The sequence below is a fragment of the Pelmatolapia mariae genome, linkage group LG14, assembly GCF_036321145.2.
Source record: "Pelmatolapia mariae isolate MD_Pm_ZW linkage group LG14, Pm_UMD_F_2, whole genome shotgun sequence".
In the NCBI taxonomy this organism is placed as follows: domain Eukaryota; kingdom Metazoa; phylum Chordata; class Actinopteri; order Cichliformes; family Cichlidae; genus Pelmatolapia; species Pelmatolapia mariae.
Genome location: NC_086239.1, coordinates 32155187 through 32183135, shown reverse-complemented (window position 1 = coordinate 32183135; position 27949 = coordinate 32155187). Strand labels below are relative to the sequence as shown.

General features: G+C 40.1%; 1 protein-coding gene across 6 annotated transcripts; it reads right to left on the bottom strand.

Annotated features, from left to right (window-relative positions):
* Positions 1-356: 356 nt before the first annotated feature.
* On the bottom strand, positions 357-27542 carry mtus2b (microtubule associated tumor suppressor candidate 2b). Of its 6 annotated transcripts, none has more exons than XM_063493170.1 (15): positions 27439-27542; positions 19780-21779; positions 19239-19425; positions 18407-18613; positions 13178-13324; positions 11908-12006; positions 11177-11373; positions 6141-6207; positions 5476-5690; positions 5083-5188; positions 4923-4996; positions 4742-4840; positions 4510-4629; positions 4123-4223; positions 357-2832 (listed from the first exon to the last, which is right to left on the bottom strand). In XM_063493170.1, exons 2-15 carry the CDS (start codon positions 21577-21579, stop codon positions 2625-2627), a joined length of 3627 nt encoding a protein of 1208 aa, XP_063349240.1. In that variant the 5' UTR covers positions 21580-21779; positions 27439-27542; the 3' UTR covers positions 357-2624. The 6 variants fall into 6 exon arrangements, with proteins under 6 accessions (XP_063349240.1, XP_063349241.1, XP_063349243.1 ...); XM_063493171.1 differs by having other exon boundaries at positions 4123-4220; XM_063493173.1 differs by having other exon boundaries at positions 19239-19422.
* Between the last annotated feature and the right edge of the window lie 407 nt (positions 27543-27949).

The following is a 27949-nucleotide window of genomic DNA, read 5'->3' as shown; positions in this document are numbered from 1 at the left end:
TTTCCATACTTTATGTCTGAGGGAATGGATAAAAGAAAGCCTGCTTTATTACAATATATTAATGTCATAAAATCCCATTTCACTTAATTATGTGTTTCCTGACTGTGTTAGGCTCTTTAAAATAGTTTTTTACAGAATGCTTACATCCAAATAAAATTTCTAGAAATGTTATCTGGCAAAACAGACATTTGAGACAGGTGTTTATATGTAAACATGAAAAAAATACAATACAAAAAAAAGGCAGTTGCTTCCTTTTGATGACTCTTAATTCTCCTCAAGACCTGAGATTATTCTCTACAATGAGAAATGAGGTAACATTGCAATCAGACTCTCGTGCTTATTTTGATGGAAATGTAGTCAGTTTGGGGTTTTTTGTCAATTGCGGTTACAATACTTTCTCTATAAAGATTTCTGTGGTGAAAACACACACAAACAATCAAAATAATAATAAACATCAACAGAGAAAACAGCAACGGTTTCAGCTAGCTGCCAGAGCCCTGACAGTATAATCTTAAAATGCAACAAAACAGATAAATGTTTTGCAACGTCTGCACCAGTTATGGCTGATTCGGCAGCAATTAAGTCCAACCATATGACAGCTACAGTACTTAATGAACTGCTGTATTCAATGATTTCCTCTTTGGTGGTTTCTATGTAGTCTGCATGTTCACTTTGTAGGACATGTTTATAAACTGCTCAACAAATAACAAAGTGAACACTTGATCATCACAGCATAACACAAACTGAGCTAGACGTCAGGAATTAGACTGTCCAGTAAGGAAGCAAAAACAGCAGCACTGGAGAAGCATCAAGAAGATCCACCAAACACTGAATGATGTTGCATGTGGTGACCATACACCGCTGTCTTCTCTTATCCTTTCTTATTTTTCTGCAGTTTTGCTCTTTGCTTGTGTCACTGTCACTACTGGTAGCATGAGACTGTACCTGCACAGGTAGCCCAGCTCCTCCAGGATGGCACCAGAAGATGAGAAAAGAGGGGTCATATTAAGAGAGAACAGGGGTTAAAGCACAGACATCAACCTAGCTGCAAAACCAGTATCTGCTTCTTAGTGCAAGGAAGAACAGGTGGAGGCAGAACCCCTCAAAATGACCTCCGGCAGTTTACTCATGTTCATGTTTTTGAACATACTGTCACAAGACAGTCTCGATATGTCTTTTTGCAGGACCTGTGCTATTCTGCCGCCTGACCTACTGCCAACCCAGTCATGCTGGATGATGTTTCAGGCAGCATAACGTTACCAATGGCATACTGGAGGTCATTTTCTAGGGCTTTGCTAGTAATCTGCACAAAGGCGCAAAGGAGCAGATCTACAGCCTGTCCAGGTCTGCTCATATAACAGCCCATCATCCCTGGGGTCTTCTCCACACTCTTGGAGTAAAAAATCATTCTGAAAGGATAAGGAATAAGCAAAGATGTATGTGAACACGTGTTAAACCTTTACCTTCTTGGAGATTTTCTTGTTGTTTCATTTGCACAAAGGCAGATTAAATTGATTAGTAATATTTTTTTTGCTTCCTAACCGGACAGACTAATATTCCTGAAGTTTAACTGATTTTGCTTTATACTGTGATGATCAAGTGTTAACTTTTTGAGCAGTCTATTATATTAATTCATCTGAAGGGTGAAGGGCATCAACTCACCTAGTGTGAAATGTATAACGCAATGTTTTACCTTTAATGAATCCTGTTCAAGTTAATAAGAAATTCCTTTTAAATCGTGATGCTCCACTGCCCTTCCGTGCCACTTCATCACACTGTAGGCAATCCTAAAATATAGTTCATTATAACTGGAAGACAGATCATGCTTTAAAGAGAGCAATACATGTACAGATTTTACAAAGTATGGTAAGGAAAACTGTTGACTGTTTTGGCAGTTCAGAAGATATAAGTTGGGTTGTTGTTGTAGCCACACATTTCAGGTCAATGCTAATACGCAAGTTAAAGTAGCATGGATGATTGAGGTTAAATGGCTTGATAGTCAGTCATAAACTCCTACAATATTTCAGGATGAAAAGGATAATAAGCCCCAGAGAAGAATCTGAACATTGAGAGTAATACTGTAGGTAGTTTTGTGATTTTACTCACAAAAAGAATTTTCCTTGTCCTGGTGGATGCTGCTGGTGGGAGAGAATGGATGGCAAAAGGCGCTTTTTGTGTTTGTTGTTGCACTTTTGATTATCATTATGTCTTGTACATCCATCATCCTGAGCGCTGGATGAGAAGATGGAGATGTAGGCGAAAACATGGAAATGAGGCACCGTGATTTTCATTCGGCTCTCCAATCAATCTACAATCTGTGGGAGTTTTTCAGTGCATCTGCTGTGTGGGGCGTTCATGTGGAGTAGGAAAATCTGAGGGCAGAGAATTCCTTCTTTTAGGTGTGATGATCAGTACAATTGGTTAGGTCAGTGGGGTTCAAACTTTAAATCACATAGGCAAGTGGATTTTTCCAACAAACAGACCTATTTGTGTTTGCCCGACTATATAGTGTAACATCCATCCCTCTTCTGATTGAGAGAAACATTCACCCAAGAGGTTTAAAACAAATGAGGCCTTCTGATTCCAGCTAAAAGCTTTTGGTGACGAGAACTTCCAGAAGAGCATCACTGGTGATACGAGTGTGGACGGGCAGGAGAGCCTTGTCCAGAGGGTGGCCGATGGATAGGGGAGGAGCTGGGGGACATGCGAGGACTCAGCTCGCCGGTCTGTAGGCGCCACAGCAGCTCCTCATTGGTGCGACTAAGGCGCTTCTTCTCATTGCTCTCCTTCTCCACGTTCACTTGCAGATTAGCATTCTCTTCAGAGAGTTGCCTAAAGTGACAAGGAAAAGGTAGACGTGTGTGGTCACGTATTTATTTTCTTACTGATTTTTGCACGTTAACTGTTAAAGTTCATCACAACACAAGGAGAAAAAGACTGAACAAGTATGGCTTGTTTGGAACAACTGTCAGGAGAAAACCTTTCTCTAAAAAAAAGTATGGCAGCACAGTTCAACTTTGCAAAAATCCATCTGAACAAACTTTTCAAAAGTACTTCTGGAACAATGTCCTCTGGTCATAATGCACAGCACCATGTTTGATGAAAACCAAACACAGGATAACAGCATAGCATCAATGCCTCATATCAAGTGTCAAAGACGGTGGTGGAGTGACGATATCTGCTTGTTTTTCTAACCACATGACCCAGGCACCTTGCTATCATTGAGTTGACCGTGAACTCCTCTTATACCACCTGTCTGACAGCCAAACAAGCTTTATCAAAATTGAGTCAGGCAACAGGACAATGATCCCAAGCACAGCAGCAAATCTGCAACAGAATGGCTGAAAAACAAAAGAGTCAAGGTGTTCCAGTGTTGGGCCACTGCTTGATTCTGTGTTAACACAGAATCCAGTCAAGGAATGGCACATCTAAATCACATCATTTAGATGAATTATCCCTTTTCTGTTGCATCAGTTTACTGAGGTTTACCAGCATTCGTTTATGCTCTCTTAAGATAGGATCACCCAGTGTTAACACCGTGTGCTGTGATTATCTAAATGATGCAAGAGACTGATAATATTATGCACAAAACAATTATTCCAAGTTACCAGTGGTGGTTCTATAAAGTATTGAATTTCTGCATTCAGAATTATGGGTTTCATTATTGTAAATGTTTCTAAACATTAATTATGTGTGGAGTTTGCATGTTTTCTCCGTGTTTGTGTGGGTTCTCTCTGGGTACTCCTGCTTCCTCCTACAGTCAGAAGACATGCAGTTAGTGGGGATAGGTTAATTGGAAACTCTAAATTGCCCATAGGTGTGAATGGCTGTCTGTCTCTATGTGTTAGCCCTGCGACAGACTGACAACCTGTCCAAGGTGTACCCTGCCTCTCGCCCTAACACCGCTGGGATAGGCTACAGCCCCGCCTGCGACCTTGAAAAGGATAAGCGGATGAGAATGGATGGATGGATGGATTAACCGACCTCTATAAACAAAAATATTCTGTATAACATAGATGACATATCCAGAAAACTGCAACACTTCTAAGACAAGAAAGCACCAAGCACATTTACATCTTGTGGTTGGAACTTTAATCAGCACATGTATGGATTTTCTCTGACCTGGACACAGCGAGATTCTTGTCTATTTGTTCCTTCAGGTCCTCATTCTGCTGTTGTAACACTTGTAGTTTCTCCTCCAGGAACACATTCTTTGCAGCCTGCTCAAAAAACACAGGTAACACAGTACACCACACTAAAATACTTGTGGAATGAGTGAAACAGTGGTGCAGGCTAAATGATTTGGGTTTACAAAGGAAACATTAGCGCTAATGAAAGTAGGTGGGAGGTAAATGGGAAGGCTGCAGTAATGATACACTTTATAACTAATGAAATCATTCATAGATCTCAGCAAGCTGCCATGAATCATACTAACTTAAAAGAAGTTTTAATGCACTGGATATTTTTCAACATACTCCAGATTTTCTCTGGTAAAAACTTGAAACCTACTATTTTCTCCAGTTCTGAAATCTTCAGCTCCTGCTGATGGATTTGTTGATTTTTCATCTCCAGAACTTCTTTGAGGCTCTTCAGGTCCTCCTCAATGTGTTTATAGGGAGCCAAAGCATCCTTTTAAAAAGCATTAAAAAAAACACCACTAAGCTGTAAAACCAACAAGTTTTATGCTGTTAATGTTTCTACTGTCACATCAGCAGTAAGCAGTGTATCGTGAAGCTCTTACCACGATCTGCTCATCTGTGCTCTTGCGGAGAGCTTCTTCAAATCGTTTTGCTCGATCTCTGAGACTACGGTTCTGAAATGTCAGTGTGTCCACCTGATCCTGATGACCATGGATATTAAACTGTTAATGACTTAAACTATTAACTAGGTCATATTATGAATTTTTAAGGAGAACTGTTAACCTGCAGTGACAGTCTGATCTTTTCAAACTCTTCTTCCAAAGACTTCCTCTGTTGTTCATGGGCCATCTTCAAATCTGACACGAGAAACACACAACATCATGCCTCTTCACCTGCAGTGACTCAGTGCAGGGTGGCAACAGGTTTTAAATGGGGTGCTTACTCTTCACAGTCCTGGCATGCTCCTCTTGCAGAGTGGCCAGTGTATCATTGTGAGCCGTCTCCATCTCCATCAAGGATGCCTCATGGTTCTGACTCATCTCCTCAAGCTGCAGGCAACAATCACAAAAATAACTCATCAGTGCTACCCGCTGTTCACATACATGCATATATATGAACACCATGCAACGCAGTATTTTCTCCCATTTTTGTTTCTCTTTAATAAATGTTTCTGTTAATATTTTATAAATTTTAAAAAATGAATAGATAAAAATAACCGCTGTGATTTACTTTTGTATTTTAGATAAACTGGTGTTTTTAGTTAAATTGCACTCTCACTTCTCATATAAGATGCAGATAAACATGGCAGTTCATATCCAGGCTGACTAGCACAGACCTGCTCCTGCTGTTTGAAGTGTAGCTCTTCCAGCTCGGCTCGCTGCAGGGCCTGCAGGCTATTCGTCTCATCCACGTGCTGTGCTTTCAGCCGCTCCTCCAGCGCTCCCAGCTCCTTCTGCTGCTGAGCCCGCAATCCCTGCAGCTCAGACTCAAAACGACGCTCCAGTTCCTCCTTCTCCTGCTGCAACTGCTCCCAGTGTGCAACACTGACAGCTGGAATAGAGACAGAATAGAAGAGACACAGACAAAAAAAAAAACATCCTAAAAAGACAGGCAAGTCATTTCGACTCCACATAGTCTTGGTTTTTCTTTGCTTTTTCACTCTTATGGTGTTATATGTCACAAGGGTAGTTTTAAAAGTAAGAAGGGTAAATCTATAAAATTCTTAATATATTTTTAATTGTATTACAAGTCTGTTCTAAAGTGTGACTTGAAACTGTGTCAACATAGGAGTTTTGTTGTTGTTGTTTTTTTACTTTATAGACCAGACACACACCTTAACGTTCAGTCTAAGACTAAATCTAGACTGCTGTCTGCAAAGTGAATTACCATGGGCCATGTGGTCAAACACTCGGTAATACATCATGGGTTGCGAGTGATGAGTGACTCACTGCTTTCTCTCCTCCCTGTGGTGCCATAACTGTAACGCCGTATCCCACTTACCCACTTCATCACGGATTCTGGCAAGCTCCAGGGACAGTTCCCTCTCCTTCACAATGGCACTCTCACTCTGAAAAGACACACAGCGACATACATCTCTAGACAGTGCAAATGGATTTAGGTGTTTCTTGTCAGTGCAGCAGCGAAAATCAAGCATGTAATTCTAATAATGCAAGATCTTTGTCATAGATGCTAATGGTGGCTGTAAGAGAGCACGACAAACAATGCTAACAGGTCGGGTTTTTAAACCTGCTCCCACCAATTTCACTACAGTTTGTTATGCTATGAAGCTCGGGTGAATAAAATGTGGATGTGTTAAAAATTTGCCCTTTTGGAAGATTTGTTTTTTTCAGCAAATGATGCAAGATAATTTACTCAACCGTTTTATGTAGATATTGCACTCAAGAACACAGAGAAACAGGACGTGTTAGTGCAGTGCTACTGGATATTAGGACTTCACCGATGTGATGCGTCGTGTGGAAAACAGCATTTAGGGATCTTAGATAATGACATGCATATTTTTGCTACGTCTCAGAGTTGTAAAATAAATAAATAAATACACATAAATAAATAACAACAACAGCATGCATTTTATATTGTAACAAATCCATAACCAACTACTTTTATTTACTATCCTTGGCTTAAAATATGCCATGACATGAGCGGTTACACATCAGACTAAAAATTTCACTGTCTAAAGTTGAAATGTGGTGTGTCTGCTGCTCATACATGGGTAGAGCAAAGACATAAGGAACTGTGATAACATTTTCTAAAATATATCTTCAATCATAAAAAATATGGTTATTATTTTCTATATACATAGAACCAAAATTTCAGTATATTCTCTATTTTACTATAAAACACAAAAGCCTGGGGGGTTTTTTGAACAAAGGATCAATGAAATCATTTTTGGCATATCGAAAACAGTTCTCCTGAAACTAGCTTCTTTTATCAGGAAGGAGAAACTTCAGCCAGTGACAGGAGACTTTAGAACCTTATACTTTATTTTGCTCAACAGTGTTTTGTACTTTGTTAAGCACAGTTTCTTGTATAGTGTTATGGTTTAAAATAAACACATTTCGTTATATACAGATATACTTTTGTTGTTGTTTTTTTCAGAAATAAAATCAGAAAGTAATAACTATGTAACAAAGTATCAACTTTCCGTTCAAAGAAGAGGCTTAGTTTACATCAGGTCCCACTGAAGACAAAGTTAGAGAAGTAGGGCTGAGATGCTTTGGACATGTGCAGAAGAGGGATGGTGGCTATACTGGACAAAAGATGTTGAAAATGGAGCTTTCAGGTAGCAGGAAAAGAGAAAGACCACAGAGAAGATTCATGGATGTAGTCAAGGAGGACACACAGAGGGTTGGTGTGACTGAAGACGATGCTAGGGATAGGATTAGCGGCAGATGATCCCTTAAAGGGAGCAGCCAAAAAAGAAAAAGAAAAATGTTGTACTGTTCACAAATAGCTTGGAGAAATTAAAAATGCATCCTAAAAAAGAGCTTTGGTCTTAGGGGTATAAAGAACAAAAAAAAATGAAGTTAATGTATGAATTGATATGCAGGGGTACAACAGCTCGTATGAAGGAAAAGTTAACATTAGGCCGATTTATTTATTTATTTTAACCAGGCCTTTCTTTCTCACATTTCTGCTTCTAATGAAGCTTTAAGCTAAATAATTAAGCAAGTTAAACCATACAGCACTTGCACAGGCTATGTGTGATACATGTGTTTTCTCCAGAATGTGAAATGACCGCAGAAGACTTAAAAGAAAAGGAGACTGACGAGAAACAATGAAAAGGAGAGAGGCAGGTGAAAAATGTATGAGACAGTAAACAGTATGTCACAGCAGTCATGATGTCACCCTCTAAGAGGTTTTACTGGGAACATGAAGTCATCAAGAAGTCTCTGCAGTGACCTCAGGAGGGTCAGCAGCTTTTTCATTTCATACGCTTTAGCTCCACCTCTGCTCCTACCCATCGATCCACGGTCCTGCCCACAAGACCTCCAATTCAAATCTCTGGGGAGTTATGTGACATGCATTCTAATTTCCCCATATGATCTTCATATAATCCATCTTTAGGATGCCCACTAACAATGGTTTTCTTGATCAGTTACACTGTTTTGCTATTTTTACAAGCTCCTTTATTAATCATCAAATATAGAAAATGCTATCATAATGAATCAAAACCCCTCAAAAAGTTCAGATATGAACAATATCCTGTTTCCACTCATATAGAAGAGAAAAAAAGAACCAAGTTCTCAAATTAGAGAAGCCTAAACAAATTTTCTATAGTTTTTTAATTATTAATGTCTGTATTAATTTAATTTTTCAGTCTGTATTACTTTAATCTAATAAATCAACTTATTATTACAATAATTTCACTAGAGTACAAAATATTACTAAGTTAGTTGATCTAATTAGTGGTACCACAAACAGCTTTCAGTGTGCAGCTGTTTTTTTTATTTAGACTTTGTCCCAAGCAGAAGAGTGCATCGTTAACACACAGGAAACTATAATATATATGTATGTATATATAATATATAATAACATATAATAAATCCACTTAACCAGTAGGGATATAAAAAGGATGCAATGAAAATACCAAAAAAAGAAAAATCAGCATACAGCACAGTAGCAATGGCATTTTATATTGTATGTCCCTGCAAACTGTTATAAAATGAAAGAAGCATGCTCAGAGAGAAAGACAAGCCTGCTTTGACTCAGCATAATCATGCACAGCTTTACATTGTCTATCAGGCTCTGTCTCTAGGAAACAAGTGAACATAATCATCATATAAATAGACCCCCCCAAACACTAAACACTTGCGAACAGCCACACATACATAGAGGAATCCTCGGTGCTGAAACAAGCTCGCTGCCTGCAGAACACTGACTGACTTTACCGTTTGGTCGAGACAGAACAGACGGAAGAAATGGAGCCTACAGCAGCAGTGGCCCATACTAGGCTAGCAGATAGCAGCAGCATCCCTTAGCCGGCTCGGGAGGCAGCAGTGACAGATGCGAGTTCCAGAAAGAAACAGTAAGGGAGACAGAGGGGGAGGGAAAGAGAGGGGAGGAGAGATGGAAAGACCAAAGCCTCACCTCGTTTCCTGGTTCGCGACCATCATTTATCCCTGCTGGAACAAAGACTGCCGGCCCCAGCCCAGCTCTGCCTGCCTTCCTCTTAAACCCCCACCATCACGCCCCGTATCACATTCACACGGATGGAAGGGAACAACACACACACACACACACACTCACTCACACACACACACGGTCTTTTGCATGTATGAGAAAAAAATGTAGCAAAAGAAGATGGGGAGGGAGATGATCAGTAAGTAAAGAATGATAAGCTCTGATGCTCAGCTGGAAGATCATATCTACAGACACTCATGTGCATAACAGAACAAACACACTTCATTAGAAACCAAAACACTGCTTTGAATAAAAAGTGTCCTGCAAAAATATCTATATGCACAAATACCTCATTCAGGAAGCACTATAAAACACTTAGAATCAGCTAGCTTAGTCCAATATTAACCATCTAGTGACCTCTTCAATGCACTCATTACAACATAATTAAACCACATCAGCATATGTTGTCACGCATCCTAAAACAGAGTATGCACCCATGTGCAACGGCGTAGATGGTAGAAATGCTTGGAAAGATCCACTGTTAAAATTTAGAGGGGATTCTGTCTTGCAGTCAGTCTGACCAAAAGCAGAGGCAGGCCTAGACCGGCAGCTCTAATCTCATTAATCTTTGGTTGTAGAGCACCACCAGCGGGTGGGGCTGACAAATATATTAAATGCAAACAGAGGACTAGGAAAGGGTAAACCAAGTGCTGAATAGAGATTGGAAGAACAGAAAACACTCTGTCAGTCTCATCTGAGCAGCATACAGGAAAAGCAAGAGTGATTAAAAAAGAATATTAAATATCAAATGTGTTTCGATTCCACCGAGTCGCCCATCCAGCAGCAGCACCAGAAGAACAGACACAACAAGATATACCACACCCCCCTATCAAATGCATGCCAATATACTTCCATGTATACAAACCCACAACACATCCCAAAAGCATTCTCTTTCTTTATACTAGAAAAAAGCACCTTTGGAAATCCTCAGCATTTCACTACCAACTATCAAAAGAGGCTGCCTTTAGAGTCATTCTCAAAAGATGTCACAAGAGGGTTAAAGCAAGCGGCTCCCTTTGTGAACAAAGCAATCCTGACAACAAAAGACAGATGCTACAGGTTTGTGCAAAGGACTCCAACACAGTGTGTAATCGCATTCTGGAGCTCACTGCAACATTTGCATTGCAGTTTTTGACTGTAACCCTACAAAACACTGCCGTTCAGTAACACAATGAATCTACAAACATATTGCAAAGGATGCAACTTTAGTGAGGAACTTGTTCTGTGTCGCATTAAAGCAAACTTGCAGGGTGATTTTAAAAGAATTGTTTGAATGCTGCTACATATCAAGATATGTTACTGTTACAGAGTCATGCAGCAACAAGCAAGCTCTCTTTTCATAATTCTCAACTAAAACTCCAACATTGTTATGCAAGAAAACATCAAATTCCTCAAATACATCAAATACTGGTTTAGCTTCAATTATTAATGCAGTAATTTTAATTTGCAAAGACAAAAAATATCTGCCTGTGTATTTTAGGTCGAGACCAAATGTTATTAGGATGGCGTAATATTTAATATTAAGGATATTGTTATACAGTGTAAAACTGCTAAATTTTGTACAGACATTTGGATACTTGTAGTTGGACATGGGTGATTTGTTGACAAATATTTTTATTTATGTTGCCTTTTGATAATGATGATGTTGTATATTTTCTTTTACTCCAGGAGGAAGTTTAACGAGAATGAAATAAAGTCACAGCATTCATACATGTCATACACACGTAGTCCTATTTTAGGATTAAGAGTGAAAGAATTTGAACACTGCACTCTTACTCGGCTTTCAAAGTCTGCGGTCGACCTTGCCGGGATTGCAGAACTCTGCTAAATCTTACCTTGTGACAGAAGTGCTGGGTAGTGATGCTGAAAACATCCAGGCACAGCGAGGCTTTCTTTAACTGAGCCTGCAGAGTCTGTAGCTGCAGGGCCTGCCGCTCACATCGCTCCCGCAGCTGCTGGATCTGAGCGCGATCCACCTCCTGTGCCTTTTCAGTCTGAATGGCTCCATGAACTGCTGTTGTCCAACCACGGACTGCAGATATGCAGAACAGGCAGAAGAATATAGTATGTTGATGTACTTTTCCTCAGACTTATTATAGAAATAGAAATATATAGACAAACAAAACAAACAAGTCAATTTATGTGGATGCTGGTGTAAAAGTGTATTATATGTGCAGTATGAAAACCCTTATCACCTGCACTGTTTGGCCTGTTTGGTCTCTGAGAAAAGCAGAAATTGCTGATTTGTGCTGCTGTAATCTGAGCCAGCAGTACTGCTCCTGAAGGAGCCATCCTAGCATTAGAGCTACCGTGCTTTGTTGCTATGGCAACATCATGGTGCTATGGGTAAAGCCTGGGATGAAGTGCGGCGAGAGAGCAAGAGCGACACGGAATGAAAAAGTCACTGCAAATTTTAAAGCTACAGTAGCAGCTGATGGTGCTGAACAAAAAAACCTTCATTTTACCAGTTAGGAAAAAACCCAAAGAGACATCATGGTATGTTAAGCACACCTTATGTGCCTATAGTTTGTGTTTAAATGTATGCAGTGTGACAGGGCTGACTCACCAGGGGACTGTGGCTTGGGAGAAACCACTGCAAGTCTTTTAGGGGAGGACTTTGGTGACAGCTCAGCCTCTGTATCCTTCTGTAAATCTCTCCTAATCGCTGTGTAACAAAAAAGGTGTTATTTTCTTTGCAATACACAGAATTAAAACATAAGACAGACATTTTTTGCCTAAATCTTGGTTAACCTGTACTTCTGCTACACTACTTCTGTTTTTTTACTACAGACAAAACTTTGACACAAAACATGAATAACATAATAAAATAACACCACTTTTTTATATTGAATAAAATATGATACACATGTGCAGACTGATCAAATGAAACCCTCGATGTAAAGGGATTTTTTTGTAGAATATTGTTCATCTCTCCAACAGAGTTCCTGGGAACAGCAGATTTAATGCCTAGGCATGGAAACTGGTAGTAAAAACAAACAACAACTTTGTTTTGTTTTTTCCTTATAATTAATCAAATCAGTGAATAACTGAAAGCATAAAAAATGGCTGAAATAAAGACTCAGCGATCATTGTAGGACAGTGACCACTAGCTGGAGTTACTGCTTCACTTGTTGACACAGTTTCTGTTGTGGAATGATGGCGCGACTGTTGGTTCACCCAGAAATACAAACTGTCGCCACAGGATGGCGCTGATGCTCCACATTCACTGCAAAGACGCCAACATGAGCACCACTGTGCATTAGCTAACAACAAAGACGCCCACAAGAGCAGAGGGGGAGTATAGGCTACTGTATGATACTGTATCCCTGCTGTGATGCAATGCTAGGCAACAGTTCGGAAACACAGCACATGAATAAGTAGTCCTAAATACTATTTATCATTTTCTACTCATGTTAGTCCTAAATCAGAAGCTTGATAAGCAAACTGAGCTGAACAATGGACAATAAAAGCAAATGAATGAGTAAACACTCAATCGTAGTCATTATGCTCTCAACTGCAATCATAATTAGCAACATTGCAAAAAAAAAAAATCATTTCTTGAGTACAAAAAGCACAGCTGTGTTTATTGTTTCTAGCTCAACTTCTTGCCCATTTACAGGACTGTAGCTCAAATCGGCACAGACAAACTGTTCTGTCTTCCTGCTTTTACTTAAAACTCCACAATAACTTCTAAAACTCAGACATTTCTCTAAGCAGCTGTGTGGGAATAGGTGGGGCTTATACTGAGGAATGAAATCAAATGTGAATTTCAATCACACATACACAAATTGAGCACAATCGTTTGGTTCCTCTGGCTTTGTGCTAGAGTGCTGTACCTAGTGGGGAGCAGTGCTGTGGTGGCAGACTGCGCCGCTGGAGGCTGGGGGCATTAGGAGGGTGAGGGCGGATCTGAGCAGGGGAGGCTTCTCTGGTTGGTGCTGTGGCTTTATGTTGAGGTGTGTCATCGCTGCCACTGCTGGGATCTACATCAGAAAAGAAAATCCTGCTCAGGGACTGTGGCAAAAATCACACAATGTTGCTATTTATATATGTACAAATGTGTTTTTATTTAAAAGCTGCAATTTTCTCACCTCCCGAATGTGATTAAGCCTATGTAAGGCAGTCAGTGTGCATGCTCTAGCGCTGACTCTCAATATATGGGTCATTTCCTAAAAATATCAGTGACTGAGTCTCACCTGACCCCCACAGGATTAGTGAATTTTATTTTGTAGATTTTTTTTAGACAATTTCCTCATATTTAAGTAATGCATGCAAAAAATTTCCCTTCATTCTATGAACATTTCAAGCTGTTTGAAATTTGGTGCTCTTCAGGTCGCCATATTTTTCCAGCATTTTCTGAACCCTCTTACTGAAATAAAATTTAAGCGCTGCCACCACACAATTTTTTCCTACTTTTTTACCTATTTTTCTCCCTATAACTTTGAGCATTACTCAGTGGGTTATATCACAGTTTTAAAAAGAAAACTCAACCCAATATAATATCTACTATATTGTAATAAAGGCAAGCAAGTCACTATGGACAAAACAAGTTATAGCATTTAAAAGGTTGTCTTTACCTGTATTTTAATAACTTCTAGTTGTGCTAAAAATTATGTTGCATATCTAATGACAAAAAAGAAAGAAAAAACATTAGATTTTGAGGAAATGGCCAAGATAGCTATCAAATATTTCACCTTGGCCAACGTAGATATTTTGACGTTGACTACAAAAACTGAATTATTCATGTTTTGCAGGTATGACATATCTTTGTGGCTAATTTATGACTGCCAGCTTTTTGTTTCTTCCTATTAAAAGGGAGTTTTTCCTTCCCACAGTTTGACTTGAATGTTTTAGCCCCTGTGACCCTCTGTAAAGGTGTGAGTTGTTAAATGCTGGATCGCTTTCAATCACTCCATGTCTCAGTGGATTACGGTACAGTCACATGTACAATTTTGGGAAATACCTGACTATGCAAACTAATCTCTCGGCACCACAAACTCTACACATTAGGCATAGAGCCAGCCATGGCCTATAGTAAATGATGTTCTTGTTTCTTAACACAAAAGATTTGATTTGGTTTAGTAATACTGAGGGAATTCTCAGCACCATTTGAAAATGAAAAACTGTGGAATGATGGCATTAAAGCTTTTAACTATCAATTTCATGCACGTTTCAGATCATTACACTCTTTACTAATGGAGTTTTGGTTCTTTTTTGCTTTGTTTTGTTTTTTCTGGTAAATTGCACACTCTCATCAAGATTTGCAAAAAACAGGGTGCTGTAAACATAGTAATTATTCATAAGAGCTGCTGTTATGCCTTTAGCTTTTATGGAAATGAAAGGCTGAGGAACAGTGCAGCTGAAACATCCTCCAAATGATCACAATGAAATTATGATAGTTTTTAAATATTTTTGCATGCTGTATACTGTATGCATTTCTCAGATATAAACCTTTATAATAGTCAAAAAAAATTCCATCAGTGCATAAATGATGGAATTTACTTCGTCGTTATAAGTGAAGAGTCAAACCAGAGAGCTCTAATTACTAATCATAAAATATTCAGCAGCTCAGTCAATGGTAGTGCTGACACAAGCTCTAACTATTGGTAATATAACACTTTTGAAGAGGAAAGGATAGCTTTGTGCCCTTGAATTAAAATACCATCACTCTGATCTAATAATGTCAAATTGTGACCCAAGGAGGCTGCAGACATTCAAAAAACGTTAAGCTATTGTGATATATATATATATATATATATATATATATATATATATATATATATATATATATATATATACACATATATGTATTAGCATATTTTAGTGCTACAAGGGACAGTATTGCATAAAAACAGATTAAAGGAGAACATTAAATCACTTTTGATGTAAAAATGCCAAGGCTCTGTGCAACACCTCTAGTGATGCTTTCCACTGCAGCAGCATGAATACACCAGGGAGAGTCAGCAGATTTTTTTCCTTTCTTTTTTTTCCTTTTCCCAAAGGTGACCTACTGAAATGGAGACGAAGCCAAGAAAGGGATTGGCTAAAGGAGACGGCCGAAGGCTGACTCACACTGGTAAATGCTTGTTTCTAGCGTGCATGTACAATACAAATCCACCCCCTGTAGTAAGAATCCTCTGATCAGCACCAGTGAGGACTCTGCTTGTGACTAACTCGCAAGCAGCGAGAATAGACAAGCTAATAACATTCAGGACAAATGTGCCTCTGGGCCATGTGGCAGTGATGAAGAACTGGTGACAGAAAAATGGAAAGAAAAGTCTGTGTTACTTTACAGTCAGTCTGTGTAATACGTTCCTCCTGATTGAACTATACCAGTGAATGAATTATTTCACCAGACCTGAGCATCATGATGACAAGGAGCTGCTTGTTCCTGCTTGTAGCTGCATTTGGGGCTTATGGTTATAGCGTGGTGCAGTCTGAGCCAACAGCCTAAAGGGAAACACTGTGGTGCAAGCAGACAGTTGTGTATGCCATCTGAGCTGCTTCCAAGTATTTTACAATCTGGCAGATACTGAATTTGTTAAAATGTACACAAATCTGCTTCAGTTTACATATCTAAAAAGATTACAGAGCCACTGGCAGTCAAGTTGGGCATCCTCATATTAATGTTGAGTTGAACTGTAGTTGTTTTCTCGAGAATCAGTGGTACTGTATATACCAACTAATTAAGAGTACTATTGCTACTATTTCTAAGGACAGGCAGGATTCAGCTGTCAAAGACTGGAATAAATGTAGTGATGTTTAAGCAAAGGACAACATTAACCTGTAATTATATATGACAATGAGCAAAGACAGCACTGCATGATTAAACTCATACAGTAGATAAAAACTAATAAAAATTAATGACCTTACCAGAGTGCGAAATCTTATTTTCATCTGATGTCTGTCAGTTTAAATTAAATTTACCAGAAAAGTTTGCAAGCTTGTCTTAAAGAGCCGCTTTCTCTGATATTCTTTATATTTTTACTGTTACTGTTACTATTATTTTTACCATGAGGGTCTGTATTAAGCTGTTGCTTTGTTGCTTATATGTTTCTTTTCAGTGTTTCAGGTTTCTGGGGTAGCCTTTATGAAACTGGATGCTAGGGCTGGGCCATATCATACCTTTCACGGTAATACCGGTATAATGTTGGACAACGATAAGAAAATGAAATATCGCGATAGAATATGGGTAAAACGCGCATGCGCAATGCCTTTGTTTTCATACGCACATGGCGGAAAAAGCATGGCGGCGACGGAGAATGAGAAGGGCGAAGGCGGAACGTTGAATGAAATGGATGAATCAGAATTGGTTTGTAAAAATGCTGCAACTTCAGGTTGCTGGTTTGGCTTTCGTCCGTCAGACACACAACAAAGCACTATTTTTGGTAGAGCATGCTAGCGGGCCGTCGTTATTACTGTGTTTTTTAGAAAATACGGCACACTTAAAATCAATCCTTTGATTTTTTCTGAAAATCAACAGTGCCCCTTATAATCCCGTGTGCCTTATGTATGAATTCTGGTTGTGTTTACTGACCTCGAAACGATTTTATGTGGTACACGGTGCTCGAAAATCTGTCAAATGATTTAGTACGACTTTGCTAAGCTACGAACCCGCACCGCTTGATGGATTGTCGGAGCATTACGACTACCGTAGGTAGGCAGGAGCCTCGCGGTGTGATACATACTGTGCTTCAACATAATATTACCGTATTGTGTACGTATAACTTCTTTTTAAGTTTTGTGGATATTATACATGGTTATGCTGAGGATATGTCGGCCAATTTCCACTGGAAATGCCTTTTGGTTAAACTGTCAGCAAGGAATTTGCATTTCCACTGTTACATTTTTATATAACTTTAATGCACATAAAAAACAGCTGCTTGTTTAAGTGAAAATACATTGATGGGGTTTGTTTTTTTTTGCACTAATAAAGTTGTGGAGTTGTAAAGTATTTTGTCTAGTGTCAATTATATCGTCAGTTATATCGTTATCGCAAATTTTCAAATGTATATCGTGATAAATACTTTTGGTCATATCGCCCTGCTCTACTGGATGCTATTGGTTCCAGCTTCTCCAGAGGCAGTTTATACTGTAAGGTAAAGACCCTACATCAGGGGTGCCCAACTCCAGGCTTCAAGGGCCGGTGCACTGCATGCTTTAGATATCACCCTGGGTCAACACACCTGAATCAAATGGTTAGTCCATTACTAGGCCTCTGGAGAACTTCAAGAGATGTTGAGGAGGCAATTTAACAATTTAAATCAGCTGTGTTGGATCGAGGACACATCTAAAACCTGCAGGGCACCGGCCCTTGAGGCCTGGAGTTGGACACCCCTGCCCTACATTATTACAAAGAAAATAAAATCATTGTATTTAAAATATAAGAATCATTACTTATCACTACTTTTAGTGAATCACTTTCAGTGGCTGCTATTGCATTATTTGCTTTGGTTTTACACCCAGACCATAACCATATATCTAAACATTTTTCAAACAATGGTCAGTTTGTGTCACGTCTGTGAATCAGCAGACAACACACATGGCCTGCTCTTATTTAGCAAAACCTTTTTTGGTAATAAAACAATGTCTTGTTAACCGACACTTTCTTTCCTGACACTGACATCTCATTCACACACAGAGATAATTACATTGCCAGGTGAATTTTGCTGTCATTGCTTTATGCAGATGAAGACTGGGGAATATTTCAGTGATGGTACTGAAATATGCATTGGGAATTCTGCAGTATGCAGGCTGAGCACAGGCAGCAGAGGGAGAGAGAGTAACTTTAAGATTTCTTCCTAAAGAAATCCTTTCTTCTCTGAGGCTCTGTGCTGCAGCGGCTTACAAATGCAGAATTCTGACAAATGATTGAAAATGAAACAAAACGAGCAGCTGTTACTATAGTAACTGAGGATAGACCAGCCACACCTGCTGGTGAACTAATAAGGAGATGTAGATGTAGTAAAACATTGGTGTGGGGTAACCTTTTATTTAGGCAGAGTAGCAGTAAAAACAGTATTAGTCTAATTCATAAAAAAATGAGTTGAGTGGACATAACTCACGCTGAGAACCTCGGCCTGGGTCACTGTGGGTGCTTTCATTAGACTGGTTGCTGGATACAGATGAGACACTGGAGCTCCGGACAAATCCTAGAGAAGCCAGACGGGCAGCTGGAAGGGCAGAGAAGCCTGGAGGACGAAGGCCAGACTGGCCTGATTTGAGCAGGAGGCTTTTTGGGGTGGTTTCTGGACCTGCCCTCCTGGGCTCTCCTAAAGGTAGAAAAACAAGAAAAAAAACCTGATTTGGTTTATACTGAAATAAAATGAATAAATAAAAGAGGAAGATTACATATATATAGATATATAAACATTATTCAATGACTAAATTCCACATAAATAAGAAAGCAGCATATGTGCAACCAGCCAAGAGTATCATTTATAATGTAAGAAGGCAAAATTATGCAGTGCGAGCTGGTAGCATGTGCAAGTTACACTAACTTCAAATGCTTTGCACTTCAAAGAGTTGAGGTGCCAAAAGCCAAGGCTCATCCATAAGCATGACAGGAAAAAAATTAGGTGAATCATTCAGCAAGCCCAAGAAGCTTGTTGAATAAATAACTCTACAGCTCGACATCTACGGGATGGGAGAGTGCGGAGAATACTGAAGTAGGTAGAGAGAGATGAGAAAGATCTGTTGAAATGATTTCCCAAGATTTGCCCTAATCATCTAACCACACGGGGTTTTTTTGACGTAAGCATACACAAATACATCTTGTGTGAAACTTTTGAACATTCCCAAAACAACCTTTGAAAATGCAGCTGTCTCTGATACTAAAAATGCAACTAACATTTCAGTTCACTTTCGAGTCATTTTGCCAAAACGTTACCATCTCACCTGCCAGATCTTGTTGGCCTGGGGTGGACACTTTGGCAGCCAGATATTGTGAGGGACCTGACCTTTGACCTGCCTGCTGAACTCTTGGCTTGGCTGCGGGCTGCCTGGTGACTGCACCTAGCCCGAGCTGAGGCCTCAGGGTTCTTGGCGAGCGGTAGACACTACCTCCTTCAGGGGAAACATGCTGCTGAAGGACATCACCAACAAAACCAGTTACTATAACATCATTCACATTCTAGACTGATGGACAGCAAGGTACAATATGATAGGTTTGATTTAAGTTAGGCACTTTGGTTTTGTGTGATAATACATCTAATCTATTACCACTCTGTTACTGTTTGTGGTGCAATGTGAGCCAGTACGTGACCATATTAATCTAAAACACAGCATGTGCAGTGTAGCTGAAACTGACCAATCTGCATGAACAATTAGGGGTTAAAAATGCTTTCAGGCTGAGCCACCATCATGCTAAATTGGAATACTTGTACCACACCATAAGCCAAGTTGTGTGAACATAACAAAACAAAAGTCCGCTTCTCACCTCTTGAAGATATTTCTCTGATGCCTCCTGGAAGCTGTCTGACTTTCCACTCCTTTGAGGGATAGTGCTGCTTGGAGGTTTTACTCCAGTCACAGCGACACCTGGAGGATAATATACTATCTTCTGCATCTCCTGTCGATATTTGTCAAATAGAAGGTTTGAGGAACAGAGCACTGGTGTGGATTTAGTTTGAGAAGCAACCTTTGGATCTTTGAGAGCTGGTGGGTTGGAGTAAGAGGGTAATCTTGATGTGTGTGTGGAGGCTTCATTTAGTGCATCGGTGAGTGGTGGTTTTGCTTGAGTATTCTTTCGAACATACGTGATGATTTTTGGCCGCACGTTTTTGGGCTTCTGAGGGGGCGAAGATCTCCTGGGTTCCGACTCCTTCTGTTGAGGCATGATAGGTTTGGGGATTCCACTGCTCAAACTCGTCTTAGCATGTGGCTTGATAGTTTGACTTATTCCTCTTTGAGAGGAGTCACTGCGCTCCAGGCTCAGTGCCCTGATGCCCTGGACCTTAGCTGGAGAACCAGGAGGTCGTCTCTTAGGTGACGAAGAGGAGGTGGTTTTAGGGGATGTAGGAGTTGCTGGTCGACTGGGGCTTCCCCATGGCTTCCTCCTTTCCAGACTTGAAGAGCTGGGAGTGGTGGTGTTCTCAAAGGAGCCCTGCTTTTTTAAGGTGTTATCAAAAGAGAGCTGCTTCTTTAAAGAATTCTCAAATGAAGGCTGCTTTTTCAGACTCTTATCAAAAGAGCTTTGTTTCTTCAGTGTGTTATCAAATGAGTTTTGTTTCTTTATGGCTTTAGGTTCAACACATGACTGAGTCCCCTTTGTACCTGTTCTGAGAGCCCTGTAGTTCACATCAGGGGTTTCATCGGCTTGTGTGCTTTTATCTATTTTAGCGTTGCTTTCTTTTTGACATTTTGTCGGAGAGGTTAAAGCCTTGTGCTCAGTACAATTTACTTCCAAAACACTACCCTTTGCTTTATTTCTATGGTTATTATTTGTCCCGGGTTTGCCACTGACATCATGTGCCTGTGATACAGCATCATCTGACTGAACTGCTGAATTCAAATTCATATCAACATCTTTCTGGGTTATTGTGCTTTTTCTAGCAAAAAGAGAAGAATCATTCACTATTTGAGAGGTCTTGCCTCTTTCAGAGATAGTGGTGCAAATCTGGGAAGTTAGGTCCTCTGAGATGGTTGAATGAGGACCAGAGGCAATATGCCAGGAGTCTGTCATCTGGTTCTTGCCAACAGTGTCCATGGCAGTGGCCATGCTTGAAATGGTGGACCGACAGGATACAAAGACATCAGTTTCAGAGCTTAACTCAGTCTTGGAAGCTTCTCTGCTCTCAGAGACATGAGAGCCATTGGATTCTTGCTCACTGGCACCGTTCAGAATTGACTTCCTTTCTTCCCTGCCCTTATAATCTATCGCCTCTTCTGCTGTGGATTTTCTGCATGATGACGGCTGTTCTTGAAGCTCCTTCCGCTCTGCAAGCCCAACAAAGTCCTCTTCCTCCTCAACAAGATAAGCCTCCAACTCCTGACACTCTAACATCTCAAATTCAGCCAGCTCAGGGTCATCACACTGAGAGTCTGTGCCCCAGATGATGACTTTGTCTTGCTCTGCTGTTTCAGTTATCAATCCTGACAGACAGCCAGTATCCCCAGTTCTCCCACCATCTTCTGTCCGAATGTCATTGGCATTGGCGTCGCCATCAGCCAGCATGCCACCCTGCTGGTTGTTATTCCTTAACTCCCCCTCACCAAAGGGCTCTTCTCGCTCACACATTATGAAATCAGCTCTGAGTTTGTGGCAGCCTCAAGAGCCTCAATAAATCATCATCATCATCAAGCATCAAAAAGTCTGTCTGCCCATCAAGCTGTCCTACTGGCAGAGCAGGAGCCTATTTTCAGTATGTCAGAAATGTGAATGTTGAATATCATGTCTAATTTGGAGCATGGGTCTTCATAACATCTGAGGTCCTTATCCTGCATAAAAACAGCAGATCACAAGTAAAGAAAATATATTAAAGATGACTTAAAAACAATATTCAACAGGTATATTAAAAAAAACTGTGCCATCTTATAAATATTTCAGTCTTTCAGTCTGCTTCATCATAAAACCATGAAATAAAGTGAGGTTTTTTGGGGTGGCACTGAAAGATGTGTAGAAGCACAGAAGGTAATGTAGGCTAGACCAGCAGGAGAAATCACAGTTAACCTCTTACAAACACAGCAATGAGTGATTTAGCCAGCATAAACAATATTAATGTATAATTTTTTCTGGCCTCTTTTTTCTTTTCTTTTTTTTTACACTTCTTTGTAGCTCAAAAAACCTTAATGGGTGTTTCTGTATATGAAACAGCTGAGGTCATATGATAACTTAATGGTTACAGCTTTTGTAAGAAAATCCTCAGGCCCAGTGTGGGATAAACTCAGGCCTGTTGGGCTCCCAGGATTGCAAAAACCTACAGTGGTGAAAACCATGAATCTTTTCTGCATTTATTCCTAAATGTTAAACATGCCAAACATCTTGTTTATTTTGTTTCTGACTGAAATGTTGTCAAGGGCCCAGAATTTTTGCAGGACTCTTGTGAAGAGCAGTATTCACAAATCTGACTCATAAAAAAATGACATAAGTGAATTAGATCTTAGCTGGCAACCGGTCTCTCTCTAGCTTTAGGAATGTGAGTGAATTCAGTAGACAAGATAATATGCTCCTTGGAATATATGTTACAGGTGGGAACAACTTTGTGGTTAAACAAGACAGAAACTGATTCTAGAACAAAATCTACAGAGAAGAAGCTACAAACAGAAAACATTAGCCTAAAAAAATTACTTGTATTGAATTATATAACTCCCTGATCTAACTAGAGACTGCTGAGTTTAAAATACAATTAGGGACAAGGGAAAAAAGGAATGACTATCTTCCAGCCACAGTGAACTATCCAGGGGGAAAAAATAACAACCAGACAAGCTTAAGTACACTGACAAAAAAAGCAAATTCTGCCTTTGGAGGGAAAATACAATGACACTGTCTCTTGTTTATGGACACTATCATTATTGTTCTGTCTTTATGACAGTCAGATGCAAAGCAGCATGACAGTGACGATGTTACATTTGACCTTCATAATGGAATTGTTTTATTATATTTTATGTTTCTGATTATCCATGTGCCTTGAGTTACTGAGATTGTCTTTTGTGAATACTTTTGAGATACTTGCATTAAAAAAGACACATTATTTCTGTAATCCCTTTTCTGCACCATCTATTGCTTGCAACAACAAAAAAAACAAAAAACATCCAAGAACCTCTTTTTTGTCCAATCAGCTGAGTGACTGTGGACTTTTTACCTCCACAACTTTTACAGTGTTTATGATAGGCCACCTCTAAACTGCCAAGTACTACTCAGGTTTTTACAAGTTCTCATGACCCAACTGTCTGCTTCTGCACTTCTAAAATCATTTAATAGGCTGCTTGATGTATGATTTTATTTAAGGCTGACAAAAATAGACAAATAAATAAATACAATATTTCAGCCTTCTTGATATTTAACCCTTTCCTTCATTAAGGGACATCTATATGTAAACTTTGTATTTCGAGGAGCTTTAAACTGTCAACATGAATTTTAAGTTTGTGGATATGTTACCAAAATCTGGAAGTTCTGCAAAATCTGCTTCCCCCATCTCCCATCATTCAGCTGGCTGCCCTGCCACCTGCATGCTCAGATTAAGAGCTATGCCACTTCCTTTAGTTGCCCTGCAATTTTAGTCAGCCAGCAGGTACCATAATTGCTCAGAGATTTTCTATTAATCCAATATGAGAAATGTGAATGAAACGTCCTGTGTGGACCCTTTGTAAAGGACAGAGAGCACTGACAGGCCCTTTGATCTTAAGCAGCAACTCTTTTCTTGCAGAGAAATTGCACATGCTGTTATCACCTCATCATGTCTTTCCCATTATCCAGTTGTGGTTGACAAGTTCATCTAGCACAAAAAATTCAATTCCAAGAAAATTTCAAATTAAACTAAAGAAAAAAAAACCTACTAGGAAGAAAACTGACTGCCTGCTGCTCCATCTCAGGCATTTGCTCTGCATTTGTGTCCTAATAAACTCACTTACCCAGCAGGAAATAGCATCTCATTTCCCTTCTAAGAAAACAAAACTGTGCTGTTGCCTGTTATTAGAGTTTGATGTATGCTTAGAACAAGTCAACTTTTGTAAACTTGACAAGAAAAGCAGAGGGGGTCTACAGACAGAAGTGCCTGTTTGCAACATAAGCTAAAACATCACACTAAATGCTTCTTCACCACATGCTCTGCACAACAGAGACAGCACACCTGCATCTACTGCAGTGATTACTGTTAAACCACACTGAGACACAAAATCTCTCAGTGCAGGTAGACAAAACACTGGTGCTACTAACAAATGTTTTTCCTTGTCGAATGTTTCCGGACAAGTGCTATAAAATATTGTTTTTAAGAGAAAGGCTGCAACCCAACCTGCTAACACAACTGTTTCTGCTGCAGCCATCATCCTTAAATTGATTTCCAGCTCTAAATCGGTTAAGTGCAGACCTCAGCATGGACACTATGGTACAGTTATCTGCACAGCAGTGACATGATGGATATGGTGCATTTGTTGAGTTTTATATAACTGCATTTGTTAATATTTGATCTAGAAAGTAGTGAAATATCATAGATCAAAGTTATCTTGGGAGTGATAACTTGTGTAAATGGAAATTTTAGGTGTAAAGAATCATAAATGGCATTTATAAAAAGAAAGGAGAAATGGGCCTTCATCCTCTAGCCAGACCTGGGAGTGGAGTTTAACAGCCCACAAAAAACACATTTAAGTGTTACCCAGTGGGCCACTACCAGGTATGGGTTTGGGGTCAAGTGCACATTACCTTTACCTGCTACCGAGCTTAGAGACCCATTTCTGGATTCTGCTTGGGGAACAAGACAGTCACCTGTATTGCAACTGTCGTCCCACAAGCTGTTGTGCAGTGCTCATGTGGACCATAATGAAGAAACACGTAGGTAGTGGGAGGAAAAGTGAGACTGATCTTGACAAAAGGGGTGTTTGCTGGGCACAGACCGGCCATAACAAATACCATGTTTGTTTGGTTGATAAGTGTACTTGTCACAAGAGAAACCTTGAGCTCAGGATATGATGATCAACTTCATTATCAAGTGTGCAGGTGAGGAGAAGAGCGGGCTTCTCAGCAAAGAACACTTGGTAAATCTCAAGTCTGTGGGGTCCCAAACTCTCATGCATCCCAAGGCAGGCTAGGTACATTAAATCTGGGCAGGCCTTGTTCAAGGCCTTGCAGTTAAAGGTTCAACCACCTAAGAACTTGCTGTTAAGATATAAGTACAAAAGGAGGGCATCATGTGGAAGAAGGAGGCCTTTCAGGATTACCTGACCCAGGGGTGCATTAAAAACAGAGACAGATATTGGGAGAGGAGACAGGCTGTTGCCTTGGCATTTGCTAAAGCAAAAAAGAAGTTCAGGAAGGCTACAGGGTTAGACTTTCAATTCTTCATTTTACGTCACGTTTACACATGTTTGTATAGAATTATAGAGTTAGAGAAGGTATTCAAATGTGTTTGGAGAACCCTGTGTTGTCTTTTGCAGCATTGCAGACTATAAGGTTTGTATCTATGAGCCATCCAATTCTTTTATAAATAAAGCAATAGCTGTGACTGTATTCAAAACACAAGGCCTAACATCTTTTTAGTAAGGGTTAGACACTGCCAAGTTTGCTTCTTGTCTTCATTCCTGTTTGTGATATTTATGGACCAGCACTGAAAATGCAGCCAGTGTGAGGAGGGAGTTGGGAATGGGAACAACAGTGATGTGTCTCTAATCTTTGTAGACATACTTCTGTTGACTTCACCATGTCATGACCTTCAGCACACCAAGTTTGTTTGCAACCAAATGCTGCTGCCCCAAGCGAAGTATTGAAGTATTTCAGGATGTTGTAAACAAGTGATGGCAAACTGGAGCTGGAAATGGACAAACTGATTGGTGAGGCTTATGCAGGATCCCCCAGAAAGAAAAGGAAATGGAGACACAAGTGTGTTCTGCAACTGTGACCTGACTTTGGTAAGTGAAAGTAAAGGAATGGTTGGATTTACAAGAAACACCAGAATCCTTTAGAGCTCAAGTTTGCTTTGTTCAGGTCATTTAAAAGTGATTAGATCCAGTTACAAGAGACATACTGTAAAATCTTCTGATTTCATATATGAACTAACTTTCTTCTTTATGTCTCTCATTCAGCTCCATTCTCTTCACAAGTTTCTCTGGATTTGAAGGACATTTGCCACTTCCTTCCTACCCCATTTACTGTTATCACTTCTAGTACTATTCAACACTTGGGCTGTCAGTGTGCTTTTTTATGCTACTGCAAAGTTCAAGTGACATCATAACAGCACAAGCGAGGACAGGGAAATTTATAGTTGTAGCACTAAAATGCTTCCCCCATCTCCCATCATTCAGCTGGCTGCCCTGCCATCTGCCTGCTCATATTCAGGCAACACCTTTGCCAAGGCAAAGGTGTTGGATGCACAGATTTTGAGAAAATCTGTGCATCCAAGCCTCACAGGAGTATTTATGTGAAGATGTGCCCGCACAGCTTGTTTTGCTCTGTGAAATAGAAGCTGTGTCAGCTTCTGTTTTGTGTCAGCTGTGTCATGCAGCTGCTTGCCGGTCCTCACAGATGTGGGCCTTCATTTGTTTATCAAGCCTCACTTGATGCTTAATCTAGAACCCTCATGAAAAATTGAAGATGAGTGAAAATGGAGGCAGCAGTCTCCCTCTCAATTTAATGCCTCAGTGCCCCTGACTTCTTTGTGCAACCACCTAAAGCTCACATAAGATTTGCTTTTTCATACACATGGCAAAGATTTGCCTTGAAAAACTACAAATGAATGCTTCACAGGCAGCAAAAACACACGAAATTATATCATTTGGAAGCAAATTCAAACGCTTCTTACATAAATGAACAAATATGTAGTAACAGCACCTTTTGTGTTCAGTTTATAAAATCTCCAGGCTTCTGGTAAGACGATCGAGGCCTTACTGGCTGTGCATGCTGCCCACTGGCCCTCAGCATTTTATGGTCACATCTTACATAATCCAGTACAACTCAGGCCTTTTCAATAAATGTCACCACTCAAGCCACACCAACAGAAATCTGTCACTTCACTATTACTAATGCACATTCATGCTGCTCTGGGTACCTTGTTCCTCACACTAGGAAACTATTTTTGTTCAAAGGGGAAAATACACAGAAAGAGGAAGGACTGGCTTTGCTGATTTTAGAAAAGACAAAAAACATAAGATGTGGGTGACACAATAAATAAAACATGGTGTGACTCCACATACACATTTTGAGGTGAGAGCAATTGTACTGAGGTTACCTTTTCAAAACTTGGTATGCAAACGCTATATTAGAATCTGCACTCCTGGAAACGATTAGGAAATGACTTGAAAACAACCTTATTAGAAACACAACAGGATCATCCGCAGTCTCGAGTAGATGCAGCAGGGTCAATAAATGCAGTTATCACTGCAGCTGATCGGAGATTGAGAGGGAGACAGCAAACGCCTTCTGTTCTTCTTGTGAAATGAAATTTCTTACCGGTTTAATTCAGGTGAATCTGGAGAAGAGCCCGTCAGCGAAGAGCTGATGAAGAATGATTGAGACATCCAGTTTAAGCCGAGATGAAGAGGGTACAGTCTGCATCATCGCTGGAAAACAGGGAGGAGAGGAGACGAGAGGAGATTGAACAAAATGGACTCGGGTCGCCCCCTGCAGGTGAAGACAGGACATTTCTTCCCCACTACAGAGCGACACGCAGTACGTGCGTGAATGAGAGCGGGGCAGATGGGAAGGTGAAGATGTAAGGAGAAAAGAAAGTGGAGATGGAGGAGTTTAAAAAGCTGGGGTCAATCATCCAAGGAAACAGTGAGTGCACATGAGAAGAGGAAAAAATGAGTGCAGGATATGATCACAGGATATCTGCACGAGTGAAAGGGAAGGTTCACAAGGTGATGAGTCCTGCCGTGATGTTTGGTTTGGAGAAAGTGGCACTGACACAAAGGCGGGGTGGAGACGGAGGTGGCAGATGGGAGATTTTCACTGAGAGTGA